The sequence below is a fragment of the Fusarium odoratissimum genome (genome assembly GCF_000260195.1).
Source record: "Fusarium odoratissimum NRRL 54006 unplaced genomic scaffold supercont1.38, whole genome shotgun sequence".
Taxonomy (NCBI): domain Eukaryota; kingdom Fungi; phylum Ascomycota; class Sordariomycetes; order Hypocreales; family Nectriaceae; genus Fusarium; species Fusarium odoratissimum.
In genome coordinates, this window is record NW_022158721.1 from 119,969 (window position 1) to 131,985 (window position 12,017).

The following is a 12,017-nucleotide window of genomic DNA, read 5'->3' on the forward strand; positions in this document are numbered from 1 at the left end:
GATAATGTCATTCAAAAGCAGGCTGTGATGAGGTGTCAAATGACAAGCCCAGTCGCACAATAAGGCATAGAGGTATTAGATGGACTGGAAATAAATAAACTCAACCATCTCGTGCTCTTCAACATTGGACAAACTCATCTTTAGCCTTTTGAACTATTCGCCGACCCAGTATGGAAGCCCTTGGTGCTTTCGCCAGTGTTGTCACCATCGTAGGGTTAATACGACCGACTACCAAGTTCGTCAGATCCCTCCGAGGAATCACCTCCAACGACGGCCATGTCGCCAAAGAGATTGAAAGAATGGCGAGCTCAATCCAGGCATCGGCTACCAGCATAGACGTTTCTTTGAAAGCGCTTAAAGGTCACGCATCAACGCTTGAGAAAATGCAGCGAGCACCGTCAGAAGTCCTACAGTACATTATCGACAACAAGTCCATAGACATTATCGTTTCTGGTACAGAATCCATCAGAAAGCAAATGAGGGATACATCACGCGACCTTGACGATACGAATAATCGATCCGAAATCTTGAGAAAGATTAACTGGCTTTTGCTGGACAAAATGGAAGTTGAATCATTATTTCCCGAAATGCAGGTCGTCGCGTCTTGTCTCAACCTCGTTTGTCCAATCATCGGACTGGAGATAAATCGATACCTACTCAATAAATCCTCTGGCGAGGTGGCGGAGTGCCTGAAGCAGGAGATGTAAGTATAAGACTCGTGTCTTTTGAGCGACAAAGCGTCTAACGCCTATGAGAAAATCCCTGAGGGGCCAATTAAAACTAGTCGAGAAACAGTATCAAAGTGTAATGAAGGAGCTGTGGTCAAGTATAAATGGAGAGTCAGACTTTGAAGCTGCGACGAAATCACTTTTCTACTTGTCACAGAGTGTACGACGAACTAGTTCGACACCCCAACCTGACAGAGCACCTGCTGATCGAAGGTCACCTGTCCCAGAAGAAACATATCTGAGCCTGGCCCCCTCTAATACTCCACAGCCGTCCCCAGGATCAAGGCGTCAGAAGCCTCATAGTGTTCCAGTGCCTCGCGAAGCCCCATCGGAGGTAACACGGCATACCTCCAGTAGCCCTGAGTCTTCTCGACCTCACTCAGCCGTTCCATCATCATCGCCAAAGACCTCAGACACGCCTCCGACTCCGCAAAGCCCTGATGCGCCCAAGTCACTCAGAATAGACACCTCGACACGTGCGGGTGGTTCACGCGGGGGAATCGTCCGGACCATTCAAGGGCATATAATCAACCACGGGAAAGAAATTCCAGTGAAAAACGCCACAATTGATCAACATGGCTCCTTTAATTACATTTCAGTCAAAACAGCGAATCAGCTTGACCTTGATATCCAGGAGCTGGATCCTGATGAACCTAGTCACACGCATAGCGGTTCACACGAAATGATACTGCCTGGGAAGGTGATTGGCAAGGTTACAGGTGTAGGATGGAGAAGAGCAGGCCGGGCAAAGATTATCCCCGTTGAGTTTCTGGTCAAAGATTCCTACTGTGGTAGGATGCGAGAACATGTCGCGTTTGGGATGATATTTGCCGGCGACCTTGACACGGCTGGGAGAGGCAGTTGATGAACGGAGAAGAGAAATACCGGGTGTTTGTTCCTTGCACATTTCCCTTGTTCAACCCAGTGACCAAACTAAAGAGCAATGGTAATATCCCGAAAAAGTCCATGGGCGAGGTTGTTCGGACAAACAGGCACAACACCCCGAAGCAAAAGGGCATCAACTTAAGACGAACAGTGTCTGCCACTTGCTGTCACTTGGCATGACAATCAGGCAGTGCCATCACTCATTCACTTGACCAGGCAGTGGGGCGTTGTTGCTTTTGTGTAACCCGACCAGCTGCCAGCGGTTGTTGTCACTCCACAACACTTCTTTTCCCACCTCTCAACAACATATCTTCAATCCTCACCGCAACGCAGCGCAGCCACCATGGCTCTTCAGAGCACTCAGAGCAAAGCACTCGTAGAGTGAGTATCACTGCATTCAAGTATGATGCAGCTACTAATCGCTCTTCAGCCTTCTCAAGACGGGCGACTACTCTGATCTCGTTATTTCGTGCGGCAAAGATCAATACAGTGTTCACAAAGCAATCATTTGCCCACGATCCCACTTCTTCAAGGCAGCTTGCGATGGCAAATTCAAGGTCAGTGGTTTGTCCATGAGAGTGTTGTATCATTACTGACCTGTGCAGGAAGCGCAAACAGGCACAATCGACCTCCCGGACGACGATCCGGTTGCTGTACGCATGATGATCGAGTATCTGTATCATGACACGTATGCGCCGGCCGGGGCGAGTATTCACCGTGATGGCGCTATCGATGCGCATCTCTCCGACACCGAATATGATGACGAGAAAGAAAAGAGGAAGAGGGAACTCTATGGCGCAACTTTCATCGGTAACAAGAGAATCAAGAGGCTCACTGCACTGCCGGAGGATTCAACAGTTCGCGCCTCTCAACCCGCCAGATTCACCGGATTCGCTGCCTTCATCGCTTCAAGAGAATCGCAAAGAGGATCTGATCGCAACCGACAAGAACACGGTTCCTCCACAAGTACAAACTCCGTCTCAGTCCAGAGTCCCTCCCAGGCTTCGCCCAATCAATCATCTTCCCCACCCCGTCCATCACCTGCGCCATCACCAACCCCACACCCTCCACGACCCTCCGCTCCTCAGCGACCCATCCCTCCCGCAAACCTCCATCTCCACGCCAAAGTTTACGCCCTCGGTGAGAAATACGGCATCCAGCCCCTCAAGGCCCTGGCTCTTCGCAAGTTCGAGTCTGAAGCCCAGTTTCATCTTCACAGCGACGACTTCTTGCAGGGGATAAGAGAAGCATACACCTCGACCGTTGAAACGGACCGTCCTCTTCGTGATGCCGTGGTCACAATCTTGAGAAGCAACAAGGGCCTGTTGAAGAAGGAATCTGTGAAGGAAGTACTCAAGGAGACTGGTTTGGGTTTTGATCTGCTGATGGACTTTGCATCGAGATGAAGCCACTGGATACGGGTGCCAAAATTCACTGGTCTAAAGACATCCCAAGATAAACTAAATTTACCTAAGTATACTCATCACTTAGGATAGAGGTCATAGTTGTCTTACCTCCCCTAGCACAGCCAGCCGTCAGATGGTATGATTCCTCCTGAAACTAAGGGCTTCTTATCCCCGGCATCTAGCACATAGGCTTCTCAAACCAAAAGCAAATTGCAATCTTCACTTTACAGGAGCGGCCTGCCGGAATGGCGACCCCCCGTGCAATCCTTCAATGTGTATTGTCATGAAACTAATCAAGATTGTGCAATCCATATAGTTTGGTCAGTTCATCATTCATAGTCCAAATTCACTCATATTTTTGTTGAAACTAGGATGTTGCCTATGATATCTTCTTGTACAAACATGACAGCCTAGCCAAACAACAGCAAAGTATCCAGAATTGGCCAGGCAGTAACAACAACTGTTTGTTGTCACCGTCGCTGCCTGAATATAAACAAACACGTCTGCTATAAAAGGGACGCCTCTTCCTTCTCACTCTTTATCTTCTACCATCCCTATCGTCAGTAAATGCGTCTGTGAATCTCTCCGTCTCTCGTCAAGACCTCTGTGACAGCGCCCCTGTGCCAAGATCTGGAGAACCCGGCTGTATAGCAAGAAGAATAAGGTTCTTTACCTATCATGCCCCCTCGGAGTATTGAGGTCTATGACCACTCCGGCGATCAGAGAAGAGCCCTCGGAAAGTGAGTATTTCCAACCACAGCTTTCACGCTCCGATGCTAATGCAAAGGTTAGCCTCCTCAAAACCGGTGACTATTGCGACTTCGTCATCATCTGTGGCCAGGCGCGCCACAAAGTCCACAAGGCAATCATCTGTCCTCGATCTGACTTCTTCAAAGCAGCCTGCGGCAGTGGATTCAAGGTAACTTTGCACTAAATCTACCTGGGAACATTTACTTAATTGGTACAGGAAGCTCAGACAGGCGAGATCGAACTACCCGATGATGACCCGTTTGCCGTGAGCATGATGATCCAGTATCTCTATCATCAAACGTACACTATCCCACACGACTTGAGCCTGGTTCGGGAAGATCAGGGGTTTCCTACGGCTACTTCCAAGCCTTCAGCAGCGCCATTGAGAAGCACTCGTCATTCTTTCAGTGGTGACTCCTCTGCCATCCATTCTCTTCTGCATCCACTGCAGGCTGCCCCCGCCCCCGTCCCTCCTCCACAAGAACCAGCATCGTACGATTCTATCGTCCCCTATGTCAGCCTCAGTGTTCACTACAAAGTCTATGCACTAGGCGAGAAATACGGCATCAACGGCTTGAAGGCTCTAGCTGTTTATAAGTTCGAAACCGAGGGTGAAGATGAGTTCAGGAGCAGTATTAACTACTTTGAGGACTTCATCCAGGTGATGAAGGAAGCATACGCCTGCACTGCCGAAGGCGATCGCCCCCTGCGCGACGCAATTGTCAGAATGCTGAAACCGAAGACGATACTTTTTGAGCGGGAGGATATGAAGGAGTTCTTGAAGGAAGAGGGCTTAGCTTATGATCTGGTAATGAGCTACGTGCAGGATAATTCGCGGAAGGGAAAGGAAGCAGACATCTTCTACAGATATCAGCTGAACCAGACCAGGACTTAGTCTAGTCAAGAGCCCCAAACCCTCAGGCTTACAGTCTCTGGTGAATCTTTAAACCTTGCCCGACTCCTCATTCCCTGTGACATGTACAAAAGAACATCCAACGCAAAGTCAGTAGCCCGCATGACCTCCCGCACTACCACATGATCCAACAGCAGAATATCCTGCTCAATCATTTTGACAACCACATCCCTCAATCCTCTATCTTCGCTCACCGTCGAAGTGTACACCTCCTCCGCCGCCTCCGCAAAGTCGTCGATCCCAACATTGCCACTCTGGATTTCACTTTCAAATTTGCCCTTGGCTGCCTTCTTCAGGCCTTCTATTCCGTACTTCTCCCCTAGCGCATAAACCTTTGCATGTAGGCTGAGCTGTGGAGATAGAGGAGGTTCACCAACCTGCCATCCTCCCCATTCCAGCTCTTTGAGCTGTTTTATTCTTTTTCGTTCGATAAATTCTGCTCCAAAGAGTCTCATTCGGTACCGTGTCTCAGCATCGTATTCTGTATCAGAGAGCTCTGCCTCTACATCGTCTTCGTAGTCCGGCATCTGCTTTGTTGTGGGGTTATAGTCGATATTGTAAAGATAACCAATCATCTTTCGTACGGCAGCGGGATCATCGTCCGGGAGGTTGATCTCGCCATCCGATTCCTGTTGTATGCTGTAAGCCCCTACTTTCCAAGGCCTATGAATAACGCTGTCACGAGCATTACCTTGAAATTCCCATTGCAAGCGACCTTGAAGAAGTTGGATCGACCGCCAAGGATGAGTCTATGCACGCGATATCGATCGTTGCCGCAGACAATGATGAGATCGGAAAATTCTCCTGTCTTCAGAAATCTGTTTCGCAAATTAGGAGAAGAAAAGTGTTGAAAAGAACTATAAATCTTACACGGGAAGGGACTCCATATAGTCATTACGGTCCTCGTTTGCGTTGAAAAGTGGTGGTGGGCCGCCCCCTTGTCTATAGTCCATGAAATCCCCCATGGTGGATGAATCAAGGTACAAATTCAATAGATTCACGCGTGCAACGGAGCTTGACATACATACTCGAGTAAAAAGGTTTTTGGTTGACCCATATATGATAGAGTTTAGAAAATAGACTGTTGCTTGTGATGTAACACCGAGTTCTGTGTGGTCATTATAAACTCTGAGCCACAGGAAACGCTGGATATTGAAGTGTAACAGGCCGAAGGTTTCGTGTACATGAAGATGAGGTAAGTTGCTTGGCGATGAGAACCCCACAAACAAAGTGTTGAAATAACTAATCTACAGGTCCAAGCCACTTCATCGCTTTGAGTTAAGGTTCGTAGGGGATGGTGCTTTTAAGGAAGATCAGGTATAATAGGTTCAGCGTATCTGGCAACTCTATCGTTCCCAATAAACGTGGCACCATAGAGGTCACCCTCAAGCCTGGCAGTTCTGTCGTAGTTTAATGGGGACAAGTGAACATTTATCATCAGGCGTTTCGGTGACAAGAGGCGGGTAATCTACAAGTCCAAGACTAATTTAGACTTATCAAACTTTTTATGAACATTTATGAATTTTATAAACTTTAGTCCTTTTTATCATAAAGAACCCTAAAGTTCAAAGTTGAACCTCCTCTTCCTTTATTTATGGTTATTTTCCCTGACAGGCAACGCTTTCTACCCCGCCCGGCGCATCGACGTAATCTTCATCAGAAGATCATGGCCAAGATCACTGTACTTGACAACAGCTTCAAAAGCCTCATCGTTGAGCAAGCCAATGTTTTCCTCAACTGTACAAACAACCACATCCCTGAGACCTCGATCGTGATCAATTGTTGAGGCATACACTTCCTGCACTGCCAATCGAAAGCCATCAGTCTGAAAATGTCCTTTGGCGAGTATCTCAAACTTGCCAAGCGCGATCGCCTTCAATCCCGGAATTCCATACTTCTCCCCCAAGGCATAGACCTTGGCGAATAGACAGAGGTTTGAAGAAGGCCCTATGCGGGCTGCGAGCTTGGGAACCATGCCCTTGACTCTCCTGTTTCCGACGAACCTGTGGCCCTGAGATTGCAGGAATTGTTTCAGTGCATCGTCATGTTCAGTTGTCGATAGCTCTTCTTCAAGAAAATTTCCGTCCGCCGGAATGAACTCGTGGCCCGCAAGGTCTAGATGGTACAGATAATGGATCATCTCTCGAACTGCGTCGGGATCGTCGTCCGGCAGGTTGATTTTGCCCTCCTGACCCTCCTGTATATTCGTCGTCAGTGCATATTACGGGCCTAAGAGAAACAATGTTGATGCACTTTGAACTTTCCACTGCAAGCCGCGGTGAAGAAAGACGACCGAGGGCACACAATGGCTTTGTGGACTTGGTATGTGTCATTTCCGCATGTGATAATGAGGTCTGAGTATGTGCCGGTTTCGTAGAGCCTCACATGATAATTAGCTTTCGGTTTAAATCGTAAGAAGCAACTCACTTAGAAAGAGATGTACCGAGCATTTCGACATGCTGGTTCATCTTCTCCGAGGCCATCGTCGGCAGGAATTTGATAACCTTGATATAGGGAGAGGTTTCGAAGCCGGGCGCGGTGTTTGGAGGAAGATGAACAGTCTGCCGGGGCAAAATATCAGCCATCGGTTTTATAAGTCACGGTGGATAAGCAGAGAGGTTTCATGGCAGCGGAGGACACTGCAGGATTGTTATGTGCATGCAGAGACTGCCCGCCTATCACAACTAACCTTACTTCGACTTGACACTGGAAATGGATGTGAAACATGCTCCACATCAATGGTAGTGGTTATCTCACCACCTTCTATTATAAAGGCTCTAGCTCTCTTGACTAGACTCACCCGTTTTATGAGCTTTCTTCTCTAGATAAGCCTTCCTCCTCTCAGCATGCTGCGTTTTATACCACTCATACCACTCCGGAGGCGGCAACCCCTCTCGACTCTTCTTCTCGCTGGTCTGTCTACCCTCAAGTCGGAGACTCTTCATTTCACTCTATAGTTCTTTAATACGTGCCTCTTTACCTGCCAAAGTCTCCCACGGAGTCTGTGTTAAGCGAGTGCTCTCCAGACTCTGCAGGAGTTCACGACGACGGGATTCGGACTTTTCTTCTTCCATTACCTTTAGTGGCTGAGCAGCTTTAGCAGAAATAACCTCGTACTCCTCCATGTCCATGAACTTTCCCTCAGTATCCATGGTCGTGTTGGTGTGCTGTTGGGCTGGAATCAGGAGTTACTATTCCGGGATGAATGATCTTGTATTACTTGAGGATCCCATGCATATTTATATTCAATATGATGTTAAGACTAGACTAGATTAGGATAATAAATTGTAAATCAGTTCCTGAACCTTTCATTGTCGAGGCGGCTTAAACAGCGCTGCTCTGTCTTGTTCCTGCGAGTATATTGCATGTTCATCAGAAACCCTTACAAACCAACTCGGCGACGCTTTTTTTCAGGACAGCACAACGAGAAATACCAGTATACCAACTCCTGAACAGCCTGTATAGCAAAACTTGCTGTAAATGTTCATGTGTTCACACCTCATGAAGTCTACCGCCGTCCAAACTGCCACCGGCAGACTATAGGGCTGATTTGCCTGCCTCGCTGTACTCATTCTAGCCATGCTGCTTATTACATAATATACTGTAAGCTCTGCAATACCTTGGAGTAGGCGAAATCTCTCGCCTCAGCCTTGAACATCGTTGGGTTCGTAGTCTTATCGCAACCATGAGCCCCCTGGATCCTGACAACCTCAACATCACGGCCAGCCCGCTCCAACTTCTTTCCAAAAACCTCAATCTCGGGCGTGAAGATATCCCCAGAACAAGCAACAAGCATAACATGCTCTGGGAAAGATATCGCTTCAGCGTACATGGGCGATGCTTTGGGTGACTTACGATCTTCAACGCGCGGTACGTACGCTTCAGTGAGAAGATGCTGAAAAGTCACGGGAAGAGGTCGAATAGGTTCCGGTACTTTCTTTTCCTCTGGTGGAATACTGAAATCAACACCAGGATAGAAAGCATACACCGCCCTGATGTTCATCTTAAACTCACGTCTCAGTTCAGACGATGCAACAAGCGCAAGGTTTCCCCCAGAACTGAACCCCGACAAGGCAACTCTGTCAAGATCAAATATTCTCTGACCCTCAACCCATCTAAAAGTATCTTCGACGTCCTCTAAAGCTCCAGGAAGAGGATGCTCGGGTGCTTTGCGATAATCAGCATCAAGAACAAGGACGTTATTCTCATTGGCTAGTTTCTCGCAAAAGTGATGGTCCATGCCGAGATTTGGGAGGGTGTAAGCACCTCCGTGCCAATTAATCACAAGAGGTAGTTTTTGGCTGTCGGTGTAGTTGTTCGGGTAGTAAATCCATGCGTTGATGAAGCGATTGAGGTCGCGGGAGGGAATGCGGATGAGTTTGCGGATGCATGTTGGTGAGGGCGTGAAGTGAGGACGCGTGAAGATGTAGTTTATGAGACGGATGAAAGTGACGATCACTTTGAGGCGGATGTACTGCCAGAATGTATGATCAGCCATTGTCGTTGCAGCGTCTGAAAGAATGGTTAAGCGATACGATTTGGAGGATTTATGAGGCTCTGCGTTCCCTTTATGACGTTGGTTAAGACCGCCCTTTTATGATAAGCCCGAGTTGCCGATGAACCCATGGTGTAACGGAATTGGAGTTAGCGATTGGCTGGCCGACAACTCCACTGGTGCTGACCGGCCGTGAGTCATCTGGCGAGCGATATTTAGTACTAATACGCCAATACGACCATTTTACAACTGCAAATTGTATCCGTGGTATCTTTGAACTGAATAATTATGACATTCTAGTCTCTATTAACATAAATGATTATACACCCTCTTCCATAAAGGCCATTTTTTCCTGGCCTGCTCCTCCTCCTCATTCCAAACATGGAGATATCTTCTCCCCGTATTAATATCTATATCCTTATCCCTCACCACCTTTGTCCCCACCCAAGTCTTATGCGTAAAATAGAACAAGAAGATAATAGGGATTGTCAAAATCTGCAGAAAGAAGTTCTTGAACCGTTCCGACGTTGTGAGGGGATCTTCACCCTCCGGTTGAATCGGCGATATGGCAACCCAGATCTGAAGAACCAGAACAGCCCCGTAAGCTGCGAGTGCAACCCAAGACCCCCAAACTCCAACCTGTGACCGGAAGGCAAGTTGGGAAACATTGTATCCTGATAGCCGCCATGCTCTTCGAAAGCGAATGTGGCAGATACAAATGGAACTCCACGTGAAGAGGGTACTTAACCCACTGATCGCAAGGAGCCAATTGAAGATTTCGTTATGGATCTTCGAGTTCGCGGTGAACGCTAGTAATCCTAGCAAACCGCAGCAAATAATCGCAACGAGAGGTCGTCCCGTTCGATCAATGTACGCAAACACTTTCGGCGCAAGTGACTGCTCCGCCAACGCCGCCAACGTCCGTGACGCCGCATACACAGCTGTATTTCCAACACTGATCAGCGATATCAGAATAACAGCATTCATAATATCCGGCAAAACATCCGAGCCGCTCATCTCAATCGCAATGACGAACGGACTAGCCGCTGCATCAGAACCATACTTGGCCCCCAGTAATCTCGGCTCATTATATGGCACCAGCAAACCAATGAGTAGAATCGAGAGGATGTAGAATAGAGAAATTCTCCAAAAGACTTGCTTCACAGCTACAGGAAGGGACTTTTTTGGATTACTCGTTTCGGCTGCTGCGAGACCGACCATTTCTGTGCCGGCGAAGGAGAATGTTGCTGTCACTAAAACGCTTGCGAAGCCTTTGAAGCCGTTGTGAAAGGCGCCGGGGTTGTGCCAGCGGGTGAAACCGATGTAGTCGCCTTCTGGGGAGCCCGCGATGTTGATGATTATACCGAGAAGACTGATTTTGTTAGCGAAGGTGTAGAGGAGGGTGAGTTCGGGGCGTTGTTACATGAAGCCCACGATGGCTGTGACTTTGACGGCTGAGAAGATGAACTCAGCTTCGCCGTAGCCTTTGACCCCGAGTAGATTGATTCCGAGGATAAGGATGAAAAAGAGAACGATAAAAATACTCTTGCTGGCGTTAGGGTTCCAGTAGTTCGTCGTAAATGCCCCTGCAATGATCTCAAGAGGTAGCACAATAAGATACTGCAGCGTATAACTATCCCAAGTCAGTCTCATCTCATCTCACTCTCACTTATTCGCGTTCACTCACTTCCAACCCATAGCAAAACCCCAACTCGGATCCAAAAACCTCGTCGAATAATTCGCAAACGATCCTCCCACCGGAAACGCAACACTCAACTCTCCCAAAGCTTGCATCGTAAAGAATTGCATAGCACCCATGATGATAAACGCCAGTAGTAGCGAAACAGGTCCCCCGCGATACAACGCAACCCCCGACGCGACAAAAAGACCCGTTCCGATGGATCCACCAAACGCAATCATCTGCAAGTGCCGATTCTTCAATTCTCGTGCCAGTGCTGTGTTGGCAGAGTTGTAGTTTGCCTTACTCATGTTGAACAGACGCCCGTTGAAGGCGTAGCTGTTGTAGCTGCTAAGGCTATCATTTTCGCCATGTCGCGCTGGGGCGCGGGAGAAACTCGTGATGAGGCGGTTCCATGCTGACGGGGAGCCATACTCTGTTGGTTCGGGGCTTCGTGATTTGGGAGATGGCGGGAGGGCTTGCATCTCGAACTCGCGTTGGTATGCCATGCTCGAGACGAAGCTGCAGCTACAGCTGAGAGATATACAAGCTCAACTTGCTGATCAAAGACGGGAATTGAAGATTTTCCCCAGGGGGGAGCGGCATGCACGTGCCTTGTCGCCACAGGGCGTGCTATTCCCGGGCCGGACTAGATCGGCACTCAAGACAGGGGGATATCGCGGGTCTACGATATTGCTAGCGAATCGCTGGTGTTCCGCTCCGCACGATGCAGACGGTGTCTCCGTTTGACGGGCCGCGAATGGTTCACTGTTGTTCGGGGTCAGGGGAATTGAGCGGTTTTGTGATGGGGAAAACGAAACTCGTATCATCCATGGCGATAACGCGTAGGTGCATGAGTCGTGTACTCAAGCCACGTAAAGTTTATTGAGTTGCATTCCTGAATTTAGCGGGTGCGGAAAGAAGGCCGTGGCAGGGGTCGGCCTTGATTGCTGGAAGATAATGACGATGCTAAAAGTTGGGATGATTTGGGGATGCGACGCTGCGGACTTTTGAGCAACTTCCGGCCCATGAATGTAACTTCTCCTCACTGTGAAATGTTACAATCACTTACACGTATTGAGGTATCGCGGAATGTCTAGTATAGAATGTCTCAATATTTGCAGAGTCAGAACCCCGAAACCAGGGCTCAGCTGTCACCCAA

At 48.4% G+C, this 12,017-nt stretch overlaps 7 protein-coding genes across 10 annotated transcripts; 3 read left to right on the top strand and 4 right to left on the bottom strand.

The window, feature by feature from the left end:
* Positions 1-170: 170 nt before the first annotated feature.
* FOIG_14069 (uncharacterized protein) lies at positions 171-1,593 on the top strand (the record flags this gene model as incomplete). Its single annotated transcript, XM_031215266.1, has 2 exons — positions 171-703; positions 756-1,593. 2 exons carry the CDS (start codon positions 171-173, stop codon positions 1,591-1,593), a joined length of 1,371 nt encoding a protein of 456 aa, XP_031054984.1.
* Positions 1,594-1,956: 363 nt separating this feature from the next.
* Positions 1,957-3,019, top strand: FOIG_14070 (uncharacterized protein; the record flags this gene model as incomplete). Its single annotated transcript, XM_031215267.1, has 3 exons — positions 1,957-1,994; positions 2,044-2,170; positions 2,219-3,019. 3 exons carry the CDS (start codon positions 1,957-1,959, stop codon positions 3,017-3,019), a joined length of 966 nt encoding a protein of 321 aa, XP_031054985.1.
* A 678-nt stretch (positions 3,020-3,697) lies between these two features.
* On the top strand, positions 3,698-4,664 carry FOIG_14071 (uncharacterized protein; the record flags this gene model as incomplete). The annotated part of the gene is made up of 3 exons (XM_031215268.1): positions 3,698-3,759; positions 3,812-3,938; positions 3,987-4,664. The coding sequence occupies 3 exons, from the start codon at positions 3,698-3,700 to the stop codon at positions 4,662-4,664; spliced, it is 867 nt and encodes a 288-aa protein (XP_031054986.1).
* A 5-nt stretch (positions 4,665-4,669) lies between these two features.
* Positions 4,670-5,647, bottom strand: FOIG_14072 (uncharacterized protein; the record flags this gene model as incomplete). Its single annotated transcript, XM_031215269.1, has 3 exons — positions 4,670-5,311; positions 5,374-5,500; positions 5,553-5,647. The coding sequence occupies 3 exons, from the start codon at positions 5,645-5,647 to the stop codon at positions 4,670-4,672; spliced, it is 864 nt and encodes a 287-aa protein (XP_031054987.1).
* Positions 5,648-6,306: 659 nt separating this feature from the next.
* On the bottom strand, positions 6,307-7,267 carry FOIG_14073 (uncharacterized protein; the record flags this gene model as incomplete). The annotated part of the gene is made up of 3 exons (XM_031215270.1): positions 6,307-6,879; positions 6,936-7,062; positions 7,110-7,267. The coding sequence occupies 3 exons, from the start codon at positions 7,265-7,267 to the stop codon at positions 6,307-6,309; spliced, it is 858 nt and encodes a 285-aa protein (XP_031054988.1).
* Positions 7,268-7,884: 617 nt separating this feature from the next.
* Positions 7,885-9,290, bottom strand: FOIG_14074 (uncharacterized protein). Of its 2 annotated transcripts, XM_031215272.1 has the most exons (2): positions 8,949-9,243; positions 7,908-8,849 (listed from the first exon to the last, which is right to left on the bottom strand). In XM_031215272.1, exons 1-2 carry the CDS (start codon positions 9,178-9,180, stop codon positions 8,272-8,274), a joined length of 810 nt encoding a protein of 269 aa, XP_031054990.1. In that variant the 5' UTR covers positions 9,181-9,243; the 3' UTR covers positions 7,908-8,271. The 2 variants fall into 2 exon arrangements, with proteins under 2 accessions (XP_031054989.1, XP_031054990.1); XM_031215271.1 differs by having other exon boundaries at positions 7,885-9,290.
* Positions 9,291-9,436: 146 nt separating this feature from the next.
* FOIG_14075 (uncharacterized protein) lies at positions 9,437-11,629 on the bottom strand. 3 transcript variants are annotated; one of them, XM_031215273.1, is made up of 3 exons: positions 10,865-11,629; positions 10,601-10,810; positions 9,437-10,549 (listed from the first exon to the last, which is right to left on the bottom strand). In XM_031215273.1, exons 1-3 carry the CDS (start codon positions 11,362-11,364, stop codon positions 9,484-9,486), a joined length of 1,776 nt encoding a protein of 591 aa, XP_031054991.1. In that variant the 5' UTR covers positions 11,365-11,629; the 3' UTR covers positions 9,437-9,483. The 3 variants fall into 3 exon arrangements, with proteins under 3 accessions (XP_031054991.1, XP_031054993.1, XP_031054992.1); XM_031215275.1 differs by having other exon boundaries at positions 9,437-10,810; positions 10,865-11,526; XM_031215274.1 differs by having other exon boundaries at positions 10,601-11,526.
* Between the last annotated feature and the right edge of the window lie 388 nt (positions 11,630-12,017).

Bases quoted from the DNA above. Each gene is read 5' to 3' on its own strand.
- FOIG_14074 (XM_031215271.1), bottom strand. From the start codon at position 9,180: ATGGCTGATCATACATTCTGGCAGTACATCCGCCTCAAAGTGATCGTC.
- FOIG_14075 (XM_031215273.1), bottom strand. From the start codon at position 11,364: ATGGCATACCAACGCGAGTTCGAGATGCAAGCCCTCCCGCCATCTCCC. The intron at 10,811-10,864 runs GTGAGTGAACGC...GACTTGGGATAG, and splicing joins GGTTTTGCTATGGGTTGGAA to TTATACGCTGCAGTATCTTA. The intron at 10,550-10,600 runs GTAACAACGCCC...TAACAAAATCAG, and splicing joins ACAGCCATCGTGGGCTTCAT to TCTTCTCGGTATAATCATCA.